Below are 19691 nucleotides of genomic sequence, written 5' to 3' on the forward strand. Positions count from 1 at the left end.
TCCTCAGATGTGATGCTGGAACTTAACAGACAACACCACTAATACTCTCAAGTACAGTGCCAGATTCTTGTTACAAAAGCACTATTCTGTGACTTGTGTGTGTGGACTCCTTCAGAATTACATACTGAAAGAATAACCCCAGATCCCAATTTTGGAACACACATTACAAAGGCAAAAAACTTTTTCAAGAAGGCAGTGTTGCCAGAATTACTGGGAAAATGGTTTACATGAAATGCAGTGCTGCATGATGACCACAACTATGCTAATTTGACCACTGTTTAAAAATTAAAATAGTCCTAATTGTTAGAAAAAACTGTCAGCAGACCTCATCTCGCAGAGTATCCCTTTTATTTGTCAAGCGTACTTTACAAATGTCAGTCACAATTTTCATCGGAGTACTACAGGGATGTTTCAGTCAGCCAAAAATGTAAATATATTACATTACTGTGAAAATACTATAAATACATCACTGTGAAATATCATTATCATATTTATAATCATGTATCACAGTCAAGTTATGACGGGTGGTTTGAATAAGACTTTACATGAACTAACACTCACTTCATCAATCTGAAGGCACTATGGTTTCACAAAGCTTACACCGAGCACAACATGTTAACACAATATCTATAAGGCTGTCCTCCACTCTGCCGTTTTGTTCAACTCTAATGAGGCTTACAGGCAGAGTTGAGCCCAGAATTGTGTATTTCTGCCTCAACATTTCAATCACTCTTTCAACATGTATTCTCACACGTGAAATTTCTCGAGCTGATTCAATCTCTTTGCGGCTAAGCTGTTTCTTCCCTTCTATAATACATTACATTACACTAAACATATGTGCACTGTTAGTTAAGAGGCATAATGTATAAAGAAATAGCACACTATTCAACAGGGTCCCTACGCAGTGTTCACTGTTCCCTACTCCCTGAGTACGGTATATCAGTTGAAGTGGATTTCGCTGACAATAATCGCTCATTTGGAACGAAACGTCATCAAAGAAAGTCAACGACGGGGTCCCGCAGATTATGATATAACAAATAGAAATTGCAATTTAATTTTGAATTTAAAATATATAAAATACATATACAAAGACACAAAATACATATAAAAACACATTATGTAATGTAATATAATCAAAACTTGTATCTTTATTACTACTCGAATTCCAGAAATGTTGGGACGTTTTTTAAATTTGAATAAAATGAAAACTAAAAGACATTCAAATCACATGAGCCAATATTTTATTCACAATAGAACATAGATAACATAACAAATGTTTAAAGGGAGAAATTTTACACTTTTATCCAGTAAATGAGCTCATTTCAAAGCTCATTTTGTCTCAAAAAAGTTGGCACAAGGGCAACAAAAATGGCTGAAAAAGCAAGACATTTTGAAAAGATTCAGCTGGGGGAACATCTAGCAACTAATTAAGTTAATTGATATCAGGTCTGTAACATGATTAGCTATAAAAGGGATGTCTTAGAGAGGCAGAGTCTCTCAGGAGTAAAGATGGGCAGAGCTGTGAAAGAGTGGTTGATGATGATCTCTGTGAACCCAAGAATCCAATGGTGAACCATTGAACAAAATCTCTGTGGGTTTACAGTTTTACCTGATCTCTGATCAATTTTATATACATTTCATCACCTTGGAATTATAAGGTTCTATCTGACATTTCTGTCAAAATTGAGTTATTCACATAATCTTATTCTGTGACAACTTGTTTATATTATGTGATATTTTTTTGTTAAGTTGTGTACATTTTGGGACTTTTTATTTAGAAAACAAAAAATGTTCTATATACAAAGTCAAATGGAATGCAAAAACTTTGAAGCTCAATATCTCTGAACTGTTCAGAATGCAGAACCTTATAATTCCAAGGTGGCGATTAGTAGATGTTTTAATGAGACATTAGTATAATTAACATTTATAATAGTAGTTAATAGTCTCTTATTGTCTTGTTTAGCTGAGCCGTTCATTGAACAAACAATACAAGCCCTGAAAACTGCTAAAAGAACACATATTACACAGACACTTGATATTTAGTCTTATTATATAATTAGTTAATTGCATTTGATAGATTTTACTTTCAATAAAACATTTGCAATGGGTTTGTAAAAGGTGTTTTTAATCATGTTTGGTCTGAGTTTTTGTTGCATTTACACTGTTCTGACCAGCAGGGGTCACCAGCCAGTGGTGTTTCAAACGCTTCGAAACAATGAATCATTTTGTGAAGCAAGTGGTTCAATTGATTTGAAGCTTTAAAAAGCTTCATTTCTCCCATCGCTATTAGCAACAGTAACATAACACAAGAGGCACAACAAACTGGAGAAAGAGGGAAAGAGAGCACATTAGCTGTCCTGCGGAGGTCACATTTGAAGGCTTCATACGTCATCAAGGATGTCTTATTTAAGAAAAGTAAAAGTTGCCTCATTAGTAAAAGTTGCAAAATAGAGCCAGCTTTGGTGATAAACAAGTGAATATTTAATTACTACAATAGTAATTTCCATATAGTAAGGAGCACATGGCCAACACAAACAAAGACAGAGTCATGTGATCAAGAACAACACAAACATAGAGACATTGAACAACGACACGACAGACAGAACTGTCAGAGGAGAACAGAGAGAAGTGAAGAGAGAATGATCAGTCCCAGCAGACACAGATCACACTTATCAGCCATTTTCTGTTTCTGTCAGTCTCTCTCTTCATTATATAGTTACAGCTCCTCCTTTAATCATCATCAGCTCCTCCTGTGGTTGTGAACTTCCTCTGACCTGATGACATCATGCTAGAGTTGCTATTTATTGACTCTATAACACAGTGAAGAGTTGCTTTACATCAGTGTGAAACATGTTGTTCAGTGAAATAAAGTGTATGTTGTAAACCACACTGACACACACCTGCTCACGGTTTATAAGATATTCTTGTGTGAATCTCACACTCACACACACACTTGTGTTCTTCAGTCAGAGGGAAGTGTGTGAAGCAAACCTGGCCTGTGAGGACATGATGGACACGTCCGGCATCATCGCGGCCTACACTGCGTACTACGGGCCCATTCCCTTCTAGAGACCCACCGCAACAACACTGTCCCACATCACAGCGCATGATGAGCATCTGTCAAAAACCATAAAAAAACATAACCAGAGGAGACATGCAAGATAATAATAAAGAAAGAAAGAAAACACTACAATGTTGTCTGCAGCTTCTGTTCAGTTTTTGTTTGGGATGGTTTACAGTTTGTTTCTCAGTTGATAACAAGCATCGGTCAAAACTGAAGCCACATGTTCAAAACTCTTCACACATTCAGTCAAACAGAAGTCTGTGTGGACTGAACTGAACTGTCAATCATTTTTCATTGCTTTCACATTCAATGAGCACATTTCCCAAAATCCATGAACACTTTTGTCATTCATACTTCACCATCTGCAAAACACTGTATATCTGCAGCAGATTTTTCTAATGCTAACACACTGATTTAAAACTGATAAAAGCACATTCAGATCAGAACGATGATGAACTGCAGGAATTATATTGAACTATAGAAAACCTTATCAGAAAATGAAATAATAATCATTTGACCCAGGTGTCCTGCTTCAGTCTCATTACAGTGTTTTAGGCTCTGAACTGATTTTGTGTGGAAATATGGATCAGGTTGTTGGGAAAGAGGAGTGGAACAGAGAGGGAGAGAGTGTGGAGGACAAAGAGCGCTGATCTCTGATGAAATAAGAGACACATTTATTGACCATGTTGTGAACAATGAGAGGACAATCTAAGAGTGAAACTAAATCTGCATCGTTCAACAGTTGAATTAATAGTACGAGTTTTCTGGCAAAACAACAGGGGCCTCATTTATAAAGTGTGTGTACACACAGATTTGATCTTACGCAATAATAATCCACGCCAAGGCTCATATTTATAAAAATGTTCTTTGACGTGGAAAAGTGCTTAGATCCACGTCAGGGTCTGAGCAGAAAATAAGCAGAAAACACTTATTTAAAAATAAAAAAGACAATAATTACCACTATAACCAGCAGGGTGGCAGAGGAGCATTTATTTGCGCTTACTGTATATCAGCCATTTCCTGTAATAGTTTTTCACTTAGTTTCGCTTTTGAATAAATATTAAACATTATGAAATAACTAGGTTTAAAAATACATTTTGTCAATGTGTATGAAGTACTCACAAAATCTCATGAACAACAATAACTTTTCTTGTGAATGAATGACACAGAGAGCGAGCGCCGCTCTCCCTTTGTAATCAAAGCGGCTGTCAGTCAGTGCAGCACAAGATCAATGATTTTGGCACACTTATGAAAACTCACATTTTATTCAATGAATCTAACTAAAGTGCACAATAAATATTTAATTTTTGACTCTTTTTTTTCACTTGACCCATTTTTCACTCCTATGTGGAATGAATGACTGGAAAGTGGTCTGCTGGGATGCCGGATTGAATCAAGATGGATTTAAGGTGTTTTTTGGAACCAAGACATTTGACGGGGCGGCTGGAATCAATGGCGAAGAGTGGATCAGATGGGAATTTAGCCTGTGCATTTCTAAAAAGTAAATAGGCTGAAAGTATGGCTGAACCGGTGCAGGGAGATTAGTCAAGAGAGTAAAGAGGCATTTATTTATCATTTGCATAGTTAACACTGGGGAAAACTGTGCATTGAAATGCTTGTGATGAAGCTCAGACATACAGTGACAATAACAGGATCATACATAAACCATACATAAATAATCAAAAAGTAAACATGAACATACACAAATATAGACATAAGTGAGATATTAAAGTGGCATGTGTGTTCCACAGGCATAACAATAAATGCAGACAGAGCAATAACTACAAATAAGTGGCGGTAACAGATACAATAAAGGTAGACAGTGTTAAGAGTATTAAGTAGTCCTGAGGTACTGAGATAAGAATACTGGGGTAGATCAGTGTCCAGATTTTCAGTGTAGAGAGTCACAGAGCCCCTACCTCATCCACATCAATCCGTCTATCCATATCTGCACCTCTGACATTTCTATCCACTCTCAAGACACTCTCGTATTCACTCTTCGGAGAAGCAAACAGAACAATTAGGAGTATCATACCCTATATACCCATTCTAACCTAACTCTGAATACGTTTACTCCCGGCATGTTGCCTGAGCAAAGATCCGCTCTTTCTTACTGAAACCGGAAGATTGGCCACAAGATTCTGGTTTAGTAAGGGCTTCTATCAAATCTTCCGTATCACTGGAATATCTCCATCAAGCCACTCAATCTTCACAAGCATATCGCTCTTACATCCGTAACAATATCAATGATCTCTGTCAAGCCAAGCCTACCTCAGCTCTTCCCAATCTTTAGGGGTCCTAATCACTCAGCCTACATTTAACTGTCTCCCAGCCGCCAACACCAGATGCCCGGATCAACCTGATTACCATCCCTTTCCCCTTCCTCTTCATCCTCTCCCTATTCATCCCTAACTTTCTTTAATAAATAATTCTCCAACATTTATGGTTGTGGCACGGTCCTTGTTCATGAACCTGAGTGTAATGACGGGTCGACAGAATGAGGATCCATTTGCAGCTTTATTAAGATAATCACCAAAGCAGACAGGGGCAAAGGCAGAGACGCAAACAGGGACAGGCAATGGTCAAGGCAGGCGGCAGACAAACAGAGTAAAGTCACAGGCAATGGTCTGGGCAGGCGGCTAACAAACACAGTCCAAATAACAGGCAAGGATCAGGGCAGGCGGCAAACAAACACAGTCCAATAAACAGTCCAACGGCAACAGAAATACAATCCACAAGAAAACGCTCAGTAGTGATCACCGGGGCAAATCAAGACTTCGCGGTGAGGTGGTGTGTGTGTAAGTCCTTTATAGTCAGGTAATGATCTGCAGGTGTGTGTGGCAATTGGTGATTGGTGTGGAGTGTGCATGTGATTGGAAGGGAGGATTATGGGAAATGGAGTCCAGGAACTGACAGGAACAGACGGTGATCGTGACACTGAGTGTTTAAATCCTGCTAGAGTTGATGTTTATTGACCCACAGTGAACTGTTTGCTTTACATTTGTGTGAAACGTGTGAGAAGTGCATATTGTAAACCACACTGTCAACCCACATCTAACCACTAACCTGAGGGAGAACAGACTTTGACACGAAACTGGTTGTGAAACATGTTGTTCAGTGTGAGAAAGTGTATATTGTAAACCACACTGACTCAGCACACATCTGATCTGAACACAGTTTATAGGAATAAATTAGATAAAATTAGAATTACATGAGCATCAGACTTTGCCTGTATAGTGTTTACTGTACTGTTATATTATATTGTATTAACACACAGAGTGTCTGATGTGAGCAAATATCTTCATTCTCAAACAAACTTTATATTGGTGAAATTAATTTGGGCAATATCTGTATGCATTTAAAGAATAATTGCACTTACAAGTCTAAACCAATAACTGTGCTCTTGTGACCGGCTGTGAGAGAAGATGAAGTGTGTTAAAGTCATTAGTTTATCAAAGTGGATTTCTGAACTAACCAGAATAAAGTTATATGAATCATTATGAACATGAATGAATCATTTCATTATTAGTTTATCTTTGCTGCTGTTCATTCTCACATTACAAGCTTATGAATCACCATATTTGTGACAAACATCTCAGGAAAGGAGACATATTAAACAATTACAGAGGTTTAATTAAGAAAATTAGTAGAAATCATTCAAAATGAACAAAGATGCTAAAAACAGGAATGAAAAGACAAGATATGAGAATCACCAGACCAACAGAGAGAGGATTTTACAAACAGTCTGTCCATTACTGTATTAATATTATATTTAAAGCAGTTTATATATGAACCACAAGAAAATGACATTCAACACTGTAGGAAAATATCCATAAACCATATAAATGAACATAAATCTGGCCTTTTATTTGTTAAAGATATTTGAATCTAAACTCTTTGATGTCACTATTTCTTCAGGGAGTTTTTTTCTCTGTTTTCTGAGAAGAAGAAAATCAATCAATGAACAATCCTCTGAGAGTTTCTGCTGTTTTAAATCTTGTTTCAGATTGTCTCCAAACTCAGCAGTATTTTATTGTAATATTGTAGGCATCTCTATTTCCTCTGGGTGCTGCGAGTCCTTCCTCCCTGCAAAATAAAAGCATGGACTGACCTCTCGTATGTGTTTTTACCATGATTGCAGATTGTTCCAGATCAGATGAGTGTGAATCATCAGATTGTGTGAAGCTCAAACTCACCAGCTCTTCTTGCACAGATGATCTGAAGAAGAATCACAGTAGGAGCAGCAAACACTGCCATCTCAACAATAATCACAATCACTGCAGGAAACATGTGTGGAAGAAGAAGAGAAACTGGACATGACTGAAGACAAGGGGATTAAACTATGAACAGTTATTGATGAAGCATTTACAGACTGACTGATAGTTTAATGGTGTAAAGCTGTCAGTAGAAATGAACGTGTCGTACCTCTGAATAATGATCCAGCAGTCACACTGACTTCAGTTTCTGATGCTGTGTCAGCTGGATCTGTGGATCACGTCTGTTAGTTCACTTCAACACATCATGACACTTAGAAACATCATCATCATCATCAACAACACAGAAATTATGGACATTAACATCATATTTTACAGTAGTAATAGTTGTTTCTCACCTGAATACTTGACAGTGTATCTGACTGAGGTCTGGAGTTGATTTCTGAGCGTAAGCTGACATCTCCACTCTCTGTTGTCATCTTCATTCAGGAGTGTTGTAGTCAGAGTGATGATACAGTGATCTGATGAGAATAATATCTGATATCTGGAGTCTGTCGTCAGATCAACACCAGTCTGATTCACCCACAACAGCTGAAGTCCCTCAGAATAGACCCAATAATCACAGGAGAATCCAGAATACAACTGACAGGAGAGAGTCACAGAGCGACCTGGACTGATCTCAGTCTGTGAGGATGATGATGATGATGATGGAGACACTGAAACTGAACACAAGACACAAATCACAGACTCTTCAATCATCATGTGAGTTTAAAGAAAGAATTTGTCCTTTTTAAACTGACCACATAATCATAAACTTACCATGAAGAACATGCAGAAAAACACGTTCATCAGTTCCTTGTTGTTTGTCATTCTCATATTGTCTGCAGCTGTAATATCCATAATCTTCTTCTGTGACGTTCTTGATGTTCAGAGAGCAGTCAGACCCCAGACTCAGTCTCTTACGTCTCTTTGTGCCTTTCTTCTTTATGCCTCCAACAATCAGTTCAACTGCTGCTGAATGTCTGCTGTAGATCCATGTAGTTGATTTGCAGTCAGAAAGATCATTATTACAGGACAGACGGACATTTTCACCAGAACTGATGAACACATGAACATCATCCACTCCACTGGTACCTGAAACACAGTATATTTGAGTGATCATTATGATATATATTAATAAATGAAGACATGAAACATATCAGCAGAAGATTCAAATACAGTCTTTTTTTCCTCATGAACACAATCATCACACTCTCCAGAATAAAGTATTTGTCTTGATCAGAGAGCTGTTGAAATCTCTTAATATGAAGATAATTGTTGATCATCAGATGTTTGAGTGACTCTATGTCCAGTATCAGGAATAATACAGTATGATCTGTATGTATCAATACACAACTCTGAGATCACAACGTGAATGTGTGCAAGAATAAACTGAGCATGTTCAAATCAACTCTTTCCAGACTAATTCCACTAAATGTCTTTAGAGAAAATCCAGATTTGTTTACCTGTGAGAAGTGAAGAGAGAATGATCAGTCCCAGCAGACACAGATCACACTTATCAGCCATTTTCTGTTTCTGTCAGTCTTTCTCTTCATTATATAGTTACAGCTCTTCCTTTAATCATCATCAGCTCCTCCTGTGGTTGTGAACTTCCTCTGATCTGAACTGAGTGTTTAAATCCAGCTAGAGTTGATATATAGTGACACTGACTCAGACTCATTTTACTCTCTGTAGATTGGGCTCATATAGACACAGTTTTTCCTCTCATGTTACACAAGCTCTTCCACTTCTCTCTGTCCAGTCCACCTTCATCACTTTCACCTTCTTTATCCAGTCTAAACAACTTCATTTCTGTGTGTTAAACAAAAGCACTGCCCAGTTACAAAGTTAGGAAACATTATGAAACAGCGCTGAGCATAAATACTTCACACAACTATTATTCATTTATAAATGAAATAAATAAATAATATAGATTCACACACGGACACTAAAGCTGATACCAAAACATCATCAGATAATCTCGAGCAATCGACTGACAGAGATGAAATCAGTTTTAGACTTTTACTCAGTTTTACTGGTCAGACAAAATAAAAATAAAATAATGTTCTTGTCATGAAATATTAGATTTGTTTAAAAAATTAAACATTTGCAGCTATAGTAGGATAATTATACCACTGTAATGTAACTGCATGACAGCTGAAGACGTCATAAACACAGTTTTGCTGGAAAAAGGCTTGGAGTCATTTGTTGCTTCAAAGACAGAAGCTGATGAATACAGTTAGTTCATGCGTTCATGACCTCAAGGCTAGATTACTGTAACGCTCTACTGGGTGGTTGTTCTGCTCGCCTGATAAATAAACTACAGCTCGTACAAAATGCAGCAGCTAGAGTTCTTACTAGAACCAGGAAGTATGACCATATTAGCCCAGTTCTGTCAACACTGCATTGGCTTCCTGTTAAACATCGTATAGATTTTAAAATCTTGCTAATTACTTACAAAGCACTAAATGGTTTAGCTCCCCAGTACCTGAGCGAGCTCCTAATTCATTATAGTCCTTCACGTCTATTGCGATCTCAGAATTCAGGCCAGCTGATAATACCTAGAATATCAAAATCAACCGCAGGCAGTAGATCCTTCTCCTGTTTGGCACCTAAACTCTGGAACAATCTTCCTAGCATTGTTCGGGAAGCAGACACACTCTGTCAGTTTAAATCTAGACTAAAAACGCATCTCTTTAACCTGGCATACACATAACACATTATCAACTTATGTTTTCAAATCTGTTAAAGGATTATTAGGCTGCATAAATTAGGTCAGCCGGAACCGGGAACACTTCCTATAACACCAGATGTACTCGTTACATCAGAAGAAGAATGGCATCTACGCTAATATTAGTCTTTCTGTTTATCCCGAGGTTCACCGTAGTCAGCCGGATCCGGGCAATATCCAGGTGAGATTGAGGACCTACGCCTTGACACGACCACAACGCAGCCCTGACGTATCAGCAGAGATTGAGTCAACTAGATCATCCACTGTGAGGGCCTCATCGACACGACAGCCACGACACAGTTCCTCAACAACCGTCCATACCGGCGTGATGAATACGATCCTCAACTGGAATGAACTACAATAAATACTTTGACTGTTGCGATCCCATCGGACTTATTATGATTCAGGCAGCTATCATAAGCACTGTTCGCTGTTGGCCAGAGGAGAACTGGCCCCCCGACTGAGCCTGGTTTCTCCCAAGGTTTTCTTCTCCATTTTAACACCTGTTTGCCACCTGATGTCACTTGATGGAGTTTGGGTTCCTTGCCGCTGTCGCATTTGGCTTGCTTAGTTGGGGACACTTGACATTTGATATTCAACAGTGTTTTGATCTGCCTGCATTGACACTATTGTATGCGAACTGAACTGAGCTGGATGATGACATCACTGTTCACTCCAGTGCTGATATAGATAAATTAACTACATTAATAACTATTGATTCTTACAACCGAATGAATCAATACTGAATTAAGTGCTTTGAGAAAGACACTTTTAAAGGCGCTATATAAAATAAATGTATTATTATTATTAATTTACTTAAGATCGACAATGACACCATTTTCTTTAAGAGCTGCTGTGCAGCCAAAATTATATACCAATTATCACTGTAAAGCTGCTTTGACACAATCTGCATTGTAAAAAGCGCTATATAAATAAAGGTGACTTGACTTGATCAGTGTGGGTCACCCTGGGAGTTGGCATGATGCCAGAGCATTTCGCTTCACAGAGGTTGGTTGTGTTCTTAAAGGGGATTCTGCCTACCCTCTGTTGCCTCAACTTATGAGGCCTTATAGAGAGAATGGCCACTTGTCTGCTAGGCAAAGACACTTTGATAGAAAGCTCAATACTGCCCGCGTGGTCATTCAGCATGCATTTGGCATTCTATTTAGGAGACTCCTCCTCACTGTGAATAACTAGGTTATTTTGGTCATGAAAAATGAAGAGTAATAAAACAAATCAAGCCACAATGGTCTCACATTTTTACAGATTTTTATTCAAGAATATTAATTGCTCTGCTGTGGAAGGACTTAGCCTACTTCTTTTTTTTTACAGATTTCTCCAGCCTTTGAAAAAATCCTCTCACAAGGGACACTTGTTGCTGGCATACACAGATATTTTTTAGCAAGGACATACAAATGAGGGAAAATTACAGCTCTCTCTTTCCAGTAACTTCAGTAATGTCGAAAGTGCTGTTCCATCTCGTCTCAACTTCCTGTACCAGTTTCAGAGTTGGTCTGCCCATCAAGCCCTGCATCTCCACAAGCTTGTCCTTTGCTTTGCAGCTGGATCTAAACAACCCCACTATCTTTCTGGCTTTCTGTCATATTTCATTGATGACTGGGGTTTGATCTAGGGCCTTTTTCACAATTAAATTTAAATTATGGGCAAAACATGGGAAATGCCGAAGGTTGAGTAGCTGGGCACTTAGGATCATGTTGGATGCATTGTCAGTCACCATACACTGAACTTTGGAGGTTATTCCCCACTCAGCCATTAGCAAAGCTTTAGCCTCCATGAGATGCTGGGCTGTGTGGGTTTGGTAAAACCTCCTTACACCTAGTACAACAGTTGCCAACTTTGCCTCTGGTGTTATGTAGTGGCAAGTTACACCAAGGTATCCATCCATATTAATGGAGGACCACGTGTCAGCTGTTAGGCAAACAAAATCTGCCTTTTTTAGGTCCTCCATTGTCAAGTCAAGTCAAGTCACCTTTATTTATATAGCGCTTTTTACAATGTAGATTGTGTCAAAGCAGCTTTACATTGATAACTGGTACATTGTTTGGCTGCACAGCAGCTCTTAAAGAATAGTGTCAATGCAGGCAGTTCAAAGCACTGTTGAGTATCAAATGTCAAGTCAAGTGTCCCCAACTAAGCAAGCCAGAGGCGACAGCGGCAAGAAACCCAAACTCCATCAGGTGACATTAGGTGGCAGACAAGTGGCAAATTGGTGTTAAAATGGAGAAAAAAACCTTGGGAGAAACCAGGCTTAGTCGGGGTGCCAGTTCTCCTCTGGCCAACAGTGCTTTGTTACAATTCAGGTTGCTATCATAAGTCCAATAGGATCGCAACATTAAAAGTATTTATTTCAGTTCCATCCAATTGAGGATCGTATTGAGGATCACGCCGGTATGGACGGTTGTTGAGGAACTGTGTCGTAGCTGTCGTGTCGATGAGGCCCTCACAGTGGATGATCTAGTTGACTCAATCTCTGCTGATACGTCAGGGCTGCGTTGTGGTCGTGTCAAGGCGCAGGTCCTTGGTCTCACCTGGATACGGCCCGGATCCGGTTGACTACGGTGAACCTCGGGATAACCAGAAAGACTAATATTAGCGTAGATGCCATTCTTCTTCTGATGTAACGAGTACATCAGGTGTTATAGGAAGTGTTCCCGGTTCCGGCTGACCTAATTTATGCAGCCTAATAATCCTTTAACGGATTTGGAAATATAAATTGGTAATGTGTTATGTGTATGCCAGGTTAAAGAGATGCGTTTTTAGTCTAGATTTAAACTGACAGAGTGTGTCTGCTTCCCGAACAATGCTAGGAAGATTGTTCCAGAGTTTAGGTGCCAAACAGGAGAAGGATCTACCACCTGCAGTTGATTTTGATATTCTAGGTATTATCAGCTGGCCTGAATTCTGAGATCGCAATAGATGTGAAGGACTATAATGAATTAGGAGCTCGCTCAGGTACTGGGGAGCTAAACCATTTAGTGCTTTGTAAGTAATTAGCAAGATTTTAAAATCTATACGATGTTTAACAGGAAGCCAATGCAGTGTTGACAGAACTGGGCTAATATGGTCATACTTCCTGGTTCTAGTAAGAACTGTAGCTGCTGCATTTTGTACGAGCTGTAGTTTATTTATCAGGCGAGCAGAACAACCACCCAGTAGAGCGTTACAGTAATCTAGCCTTGAGGTCATGAACGCATGGACTAACTGTTCTGCATTTTTCATTGAGAGCATATGTCGTAGTTTAGATATATTTTTAAGATGGAAGAATGCGGTTTTACAGATGCTAGTAACATGGCCCTCAAATGAAAGATTGGTATCAAAGAGCACGCCCAGGTTCCTAACTGACGACAAAGACTTAACAGAGCAGCCATCAAGTGTTAGACAATATTCTAGGTTATTACGTGAAGAAGTTTTTGGTCCAAAAATTAGAATCTCTGTTTTTTCTGAATTTAGTAGTAGGAAATTACTGGTCATCCAATTTTTTATATCAGCTATGCATTCCGTTAATTTTGTGAATTGGTAAGTTTCGTCAGGGCGTGAAAAAATATAGAGCTGAGTATCATCAGCGTAACAGTGAAAACTAACGCCATGCTTCCTAATGATATCTCCCAAGGGTAGCATGTACAGAGTGAACAGCAACGGTCCTAGTACTGAGCCTTGTGGTACTCCATATTGAACTTGTGATCGATATGACATGTCTTAGTTTACTACTACAAACTGATAACGGTCAGATAAGTATGATTTGAACCATGACAATGCAATTCCACTAATGCCAACATAATTTTCGAGTCTATTTAAAAGAATATTGTGATCAATAGTGTCAAATGCTGCACTAAGATCCAGTAACACTAATAGTGAGATACAACCACGATCTGATGATAAGAGCAAATCATTAGTAACTATAATGAGAGCAGTCTCAGTACTATGGTACGGTCTAAATCCTGACTGGAAATCCTCACAGATACCATTTCTTTCTAAAAAGGAACATAGTTGTGATGATACTGCCTTTTCTAGTATTTTTGACAGAAAAGTGAGATTTGAGATCGGCCTGTAATTGACTAATTCTCTAGGATCAAGTTGTGTTTTTTTAAGAAGAGGTTTAATAATAGCCAGCTTAAAAGTTTTTAGTACGTATCCTAATGATAAAGATGAATTGACGATATTGAGAAGAGGGTCTATGACCTCTGGAAGCATTTCTTTCAATAGCTTAGTCGGTATAGGGTCTAACATACATGTTGTTGATTTTGATGATTTAACAAGTTTAGACAATTCTTCCTCTCCTAAAGCAGTAAATGAATTGAATTTTTCCTCAGGGACACTACAATGCACTATCTGACACGATACTGTAGTAGACAGTTGCATGGTTATTATTTTTTCTCTAATATTATCAATCTTGCAAGTAAAGAAGTTCATAAAGTCATTACTGCTGTGCTCTTTGGAAACATCAGAAGTTGAAGCTTTATTTCTTGTTAATTTAGCCACTGTATCAAATAAATACCTAGGGTTGTGTTTATTTTCTTCTAAGAGTTTTGAAAAATAGGCAGATCTAGCAGATTTTAAGGCCTTTCTGTACTCAATCATTCTCTCTCTCCACGAAATACGAAATACTTCTAGTTTTGATTTCTTCCAGCTGCGCTCCATTTTTCTGGCTGCTAACTTTAGGGCCTGAGTGTGCTCATTGTACCATGGCATTGGATTAATTTCCTTAATCTTTTTTAAACGCAAAGGAGCAACTGAGTCTAATGTGCTGGAAAAGACAGAGGCAATAGTTTCTGTTGCAACATCGAGGTCTTCTAAGCTGTCTGGTATGCTAAGGCGATGAAAATGATCAGGAAGATTATTTATAAAGCAATCTTTAGTGGTAGAAGTGATGGTTCTACCATATTTATGGCATGGAGGCAGTTTAGCTGCCTTGACTAAATGTAGTATACACAAGACTAGATAATGATCTGAGATGTCGTCACTCTGCTGCAGAATTTCAACAGCATCACTATCGATTCCATGTGACAATATTAGATCTAAAGTATGATTACGACAATGAGTGGGTCCTGACACATGTTGTCTAACACCAATAGAATTTAGAATATCTGCAAATGCCAATCCTAATGCGTCTTTTTTATTATCTACATGAATATTAAAATCACCAACAACAAGGACTTTATCTGCAGCTAGTACTAACTCTGATAGAAAGTCAGCAAATTCTTTGATAAAGTCTGTATTGTGTCCTGGTGGCCTGTATACAGTAGCCAGCACAAATGTCAACTTACATAATGTTACGTAAAGTACCATAGTTTCGAAGGAATTATATTTGAAAGACTTCTGACTAATACTGTAAATATTACTATAGATTACAGCAACACCTCCCCCTTTGCCTTTCTGACGGGCATTGTGTTGATAATCATAACCTTGAGGACTAGACTCATTTAAAGTAATGTAATCGTCCAGTTTTAGCCAAGTTTCTGTCAAACACAGCACATCTAGATTATTATCTTTGATAATATCATTAACAATAAGTGATTTTGAAGAAAGGGATCTAATATTTAACAACCCGAGTTTTATCATTTGTTTAGCATTATTATCTCTATTTTTTATTTGTTGAACATCAATTAAATTTTTACCATTAAATGGGTTTGGAAATTTTTTGTTTTTACTAATACACAGTCTCTATTTGAAAATATCTAGGTGTAAGAGTTTCTATGTGTTGGGAGTTATCTGAATTTTCTGACTTCTGTAACGTGAGGCAGCTAGCAGACGGTCGGTTTAGCCAGTCTGTCTGCTTTCTGACCTGGGCCCCAGTTTGTCATGTTTCAGCTCTAAGACTATGTGCCATATTACTAGAGAGAAGAGCAGCACCATCCCGGGAGGGATGAATACCATCTCTTTTCAACAGGTCAGGTCTGCCCCAAAAACTTTTCCAATTGTCTATGAAACCTATATTATTATGCGGACACCACTTAGACAGCCAGCCATTGAGTGATGATAATCTGCTAACTATCTCATCACTCCGACGAACAGGAAGGGGGCCAGAGCAAATTACTTCTCCTGACATTGTACTTGCGAGTTCACACACCTCTTTAATGTTAATTTTAGTGATCTCCGACTGGCGAAGTCGAACATCATTAGTGCCGACGTGAATAATAATCTTAGAATATTTACGATTAGCATTAGCCAGCACTTTTAAATTTGCTTTGATGTCAGGTGCTCTGGCTCCCGGCAAACATGTGACTATGGTGGCTGGTGTCTCTATTTTCACGTTCCGTGTAATAGAATCGCCAATAACTAGGGCACTTTCAACAGGATTCTCAGTGGGTGTATCACTGAGTGGGGAGAACCTGTTTGATGTTCTTATTGGAACGGAAGAGTGGTGTTTTCCACGGCTAGGCCGCCTCACCGTTACCCAAGTGCCCTGCTGTGCGGGCTCTACAGCCGGAACCGAACAATGTACAGAATTCACTAAGCTAGTCGCATCCAAAACAGTATCTGAAGCCCTTGCATTCTTACTATCCTCGATTAAAGTTTGGATGCGTGTCTCTAATTCTGAGATTCTCTCTGTCAGCCTGACTATTTCCCCACATTTATGACATGTAAATCCCTCGTCGCTGACAGAGAGAGCTATGGTAAACATGTGGCAAATGGAACAGGTAGCAATCCTGGGAGAGGATGACATGACTCACCGTGTTTGTAGACTGATCCGACTTACCACAGCTGTTTGAAGAACAGGTTGAAAAAGGAGCGCGCGAGAGACTGTTAACAAGTTAACAAGCTAGCGCTGCAAATGCAAATGCATTGTAACAGCGATTTAGATTCAAAGATTACAAGCTAGCGACGTCAGATTAGTGTGGTAGGCAATATTACATATAAGGTAATAAAAAAATAAGCAACAATGAATAAAAGTAAGAGATTCAAAACAAAGCTATACAGAGTTACAGACGCAAACCAATATGAGCAGCGAGCAGCGAGGCAGACAGGAGCCTTTGTCTTCTCCTCAGTGTTGTTGTACCTTTCGGTGACCATCGTTTTAAGCGCCTTCTGGGATGGGAGGACATAGCTTGGAGCAAGTTTGTTCACAAAGGCCATGAAACCCTCATCCTCCACGATGGTGAAAGGATGCAAATCCTTTACCACCATGTTTACAAGAGCCTCATCCAATTCCCTCTGTCTGCCTTTTAAAAGGAGATAAAGATAAAAGATTAAAACTACTTTCACAAAAATACATTGAAAAAACAATATATATAGCTTGAAATATTGCACAGCTATTAAGACTATACTACTGGTTCATTATTTCTAAACAAACAAGTTTGGAAAAGTTTATGCTCAGTGTGCAAAGACAGATCGAACTGAATTACAACAATTAGGAAAACCAAAATGGTGTCTTCAGGTGTATAAAAAATTTCTATGTAATACAGTGGCTAAGTTTGTGAGATGTTAAATCTACATATTCAGAGTGAAGCTGTTTTTAATGATTGGGAGTTGGGTTGTAAGGCTGGTTGACACAAGCCTAAGCCTATTTAAAACTATGGACTTTCTAAACAGTTAATGTATACCTTCCTTAGATGGCGCAGCAGTGTCAGTAGCAGGCCTAGGTACAGGGGGAATGTTACCATCCTCTGCACCCTCCAAAATGGCAGGATAAGTGCTCCTCAAATGGCGCATCATGGATGATGTATTGTTGAAGTAAGCTAGCTGCCTATCACAATACATACATCTTACTTTATTTGGGATTTCCAAATGGAAATGCTCCCACACCACAGATGTACGGCATCTCTTACGTGGAGCCTCCATTTTTATCTATTCTATTAATGTCTATCTATCTATCTATCTATCTATCTGTTAATCTATATATCTATGAATCTATCTATCTATAAATCTATCTATCTGTTAATCTATATATCTATATATATCTATGAATCTATACATCTATATATCTATGAATCTATAGCCTATATCTATATATCTATGAATCTATCTATCTCCTATGAAATTCTATATGTCTAACTACTGTGCTATCTGTTAATATCTAACTTAGCCTATATGAATGTCACTTTATCTATCCTAACTATCTGTCACTGTCTCTCGTCTATCAGTCAATATATAAATTTAAATCTAGCCTAAATATAACTAACCAAATCGCACTATAAATGTCACTATATCGCAAAAGCTATCTCAAAATCTCTCTCCTCTCACAAAAACTCACGAGATGAAGGTGCATGAACTTCTCTTTAAACTTTGTGGGAGTTGAGACAGATGTGTGATTGTGTGGTTTGTTCCCACCCATCAATCAAACGCAGACTCGGCAAGCATGCCACCTGTCAAAACACTTGTGAAACGCGCCAAGGCTTCGTTTAGCCATAGTCACGTGACATGGTGTTTTGAATCACAGTTCGGAGCAGTGTTTCGAAACATCTACACTTCGGGATCTCGACACTGCGTCGAAACGTCAGTTTCGCGTCAGCCATCCCTACTTACCCGCTACTTACGTGGATTACCTGCCATCCATCTTCCCCTGTCTACCAGTCTGTCTTCTCCTCGCCATCCCTGCAAAAGAGACATTACATTACCCACTTCAGCTAAGTCTTCACTCCACATGTTTACTGTTATCTACATACCTGTCACCTTCTCTGCCAAATCCGTGCCTCTGTTCCAAATAAACATCCTGTTTAACACTTACCTGCCTGCCTCCGTTTGTGTGCCTGACAATACCCTTCCAGTTGACCTTTTTTTTTTTTTTTTTTGTTAATTAAATAAGAATGTTCTTGTTCTTTGAGACTTGGTGACTTTTTCTTTACTGGCTGAACACACAAAGCAAATTGGACTCAATTTGAGTAAGTGGTGGTAGTGTGCCGATTTAATTACAAATTTATATATTAAAATATGACATAATTCATCAATGCCTGTTTGTCATGTGTAATACACCAACCAATCGTGATCTGGCACAACAAGTTCAAATTTCATTGGACAATGTGAAGTGGAGCGGTAATTTTCCGTTCTAATTCATAAATCAGTTGAAAATTACATGGACAGACAAACTTGCATTCTGCGGTTTATCTCATTTTATAAATCAAATTGCATCGCTGATGAAATGGATGTTAACTGACAACAAAGCACTGCACAAAATCACGCAGAACCAAAAGTCGCATTAATGGTAAGTAGTGTTCAGTTCAATAAGTGTATTTATGTCTATTGATACACTGTTTACTATTTGATGAAACTAGCATAGTTAATGAAACCCAAGTGCCATCTATTATGTGAAGTGTAGGCTGGAGAAATGGTGACGTGAAAGGACTTCATTATATTACCATTTTTGATAATTAGCCTATGCAGCATTATGAAATAAGTCTCTTATGCTCATCAAGTATTATGCTCATTGATGAATAAAAAGATAAAAATAACAGTATTTATTCAAAATAGAAATCTTTTCTAACAATATAAATCTTTACTATTACTATCTTACCGTCCATATCGGCGTGATGAATACGATCCTTAATTGGATGGAACTGGAATAAATACTTTGAATGTTGCGATCCTGTCGGACTTATGATAGCAACCTGAATCGTAACAAAGCACTGTTGGCCAGAGGAGAACTGGCCCCCCCGACTAAGCCTAGTTTCTCCCAAAGTTTTTTTTT

General features: G+C 38.4%; 2 protein-coding genes across 2 annotated transcripts; both read right to left on the reverse strand.

The window, feature by feature from the left end:
* Window positions 1-6302: 6302 nt before the first annotated feature.
* On the reverse strand, window positions 6303-9119 carry LOC127508180 (uncharacterized). The gene is made up of 6 exons (XM_051885914.1): window positions 8784-9119; window positions 8098-8412; window positions 7677-8000; window positions 7490-7549; window positions 7261-7341; window positions 6303-7150 (listed from the first exon to the last, which is right to left on the reverse strand). Exons 1-6 carry the CDS (start codon window positions 8842-8844, stop codon window positions 7095-7097), a joined length of 897 nt encoding a protein of 298 aa, XP_051741874.1. The 5' UTR covers window positions 8845-9119; the 3' UTR covers window positions 6303-7094.
* A 6609-nt stretch (window positions 9120-15728) lies between these two features.
* On the reverse strand, window positions 15729-16752 carry LOC127508186 (uncharacterized). The gene has a single exon (XM_051885920.1). It carries the CDS (start codon window positions 16731-16733, stop codon window positions 15867-15869), a length of 867 nt encoding a protein of 288 aa, XP_051741880.1. The 5' UTR covers window positions 16734-16752; the 3' UTR covers window positions 15729-15866.
* Between the last annotated feature and the right edge of the window lie 2939 nt (window positions 16753-19691).

The sequence above is a fragment of the Ctenopharyngodon idella genome, chromosome 3, assembly GCF_019924925.1.
Source record: "Ctenopharyngodon idella isolate HZGC_01 chromosome 3, HZGC01, whole genome shotgun sequence".
Classification (NCBI taxonomy): domain Eukaryota; kingdom Metazoa; phylum Chordata; class Actinopteri; order Cypriniformes; family Xenocyprididae; genus Ctenopharyngodon; species Ctenopharyngodon idella.

Coding starts and splice junctions, on each gene's coding strand:
- LOC127508186 (XM_051885920.1), bottom strand. CDS start 16,733: ATGTCATCCTCTCCCAGGATTGCTACCTGTTCCATTTGCCACATGTTT.
- LOC127508180 (XM_051885914.1), bottom strand. CDS start 8,844: ATGGCTGATAAGTGTGATCTGTGTCTGCTGGGACTGATCATTCTCTCT. Junction 8,413..8,783: donor TCTCTCTTCACTTCTCACAG/GTAAACAAATCT, acceptor ACTGTGTTTCAG/GTACCAGTGGAGTGGATGAT. Junction 7,342..7,489: donor TGCTGGATCATTATTCAGAG/GTACGACACGTT, acceptor TGTTTCCTGCAG/TGATTGTGATTATTGTTGAG.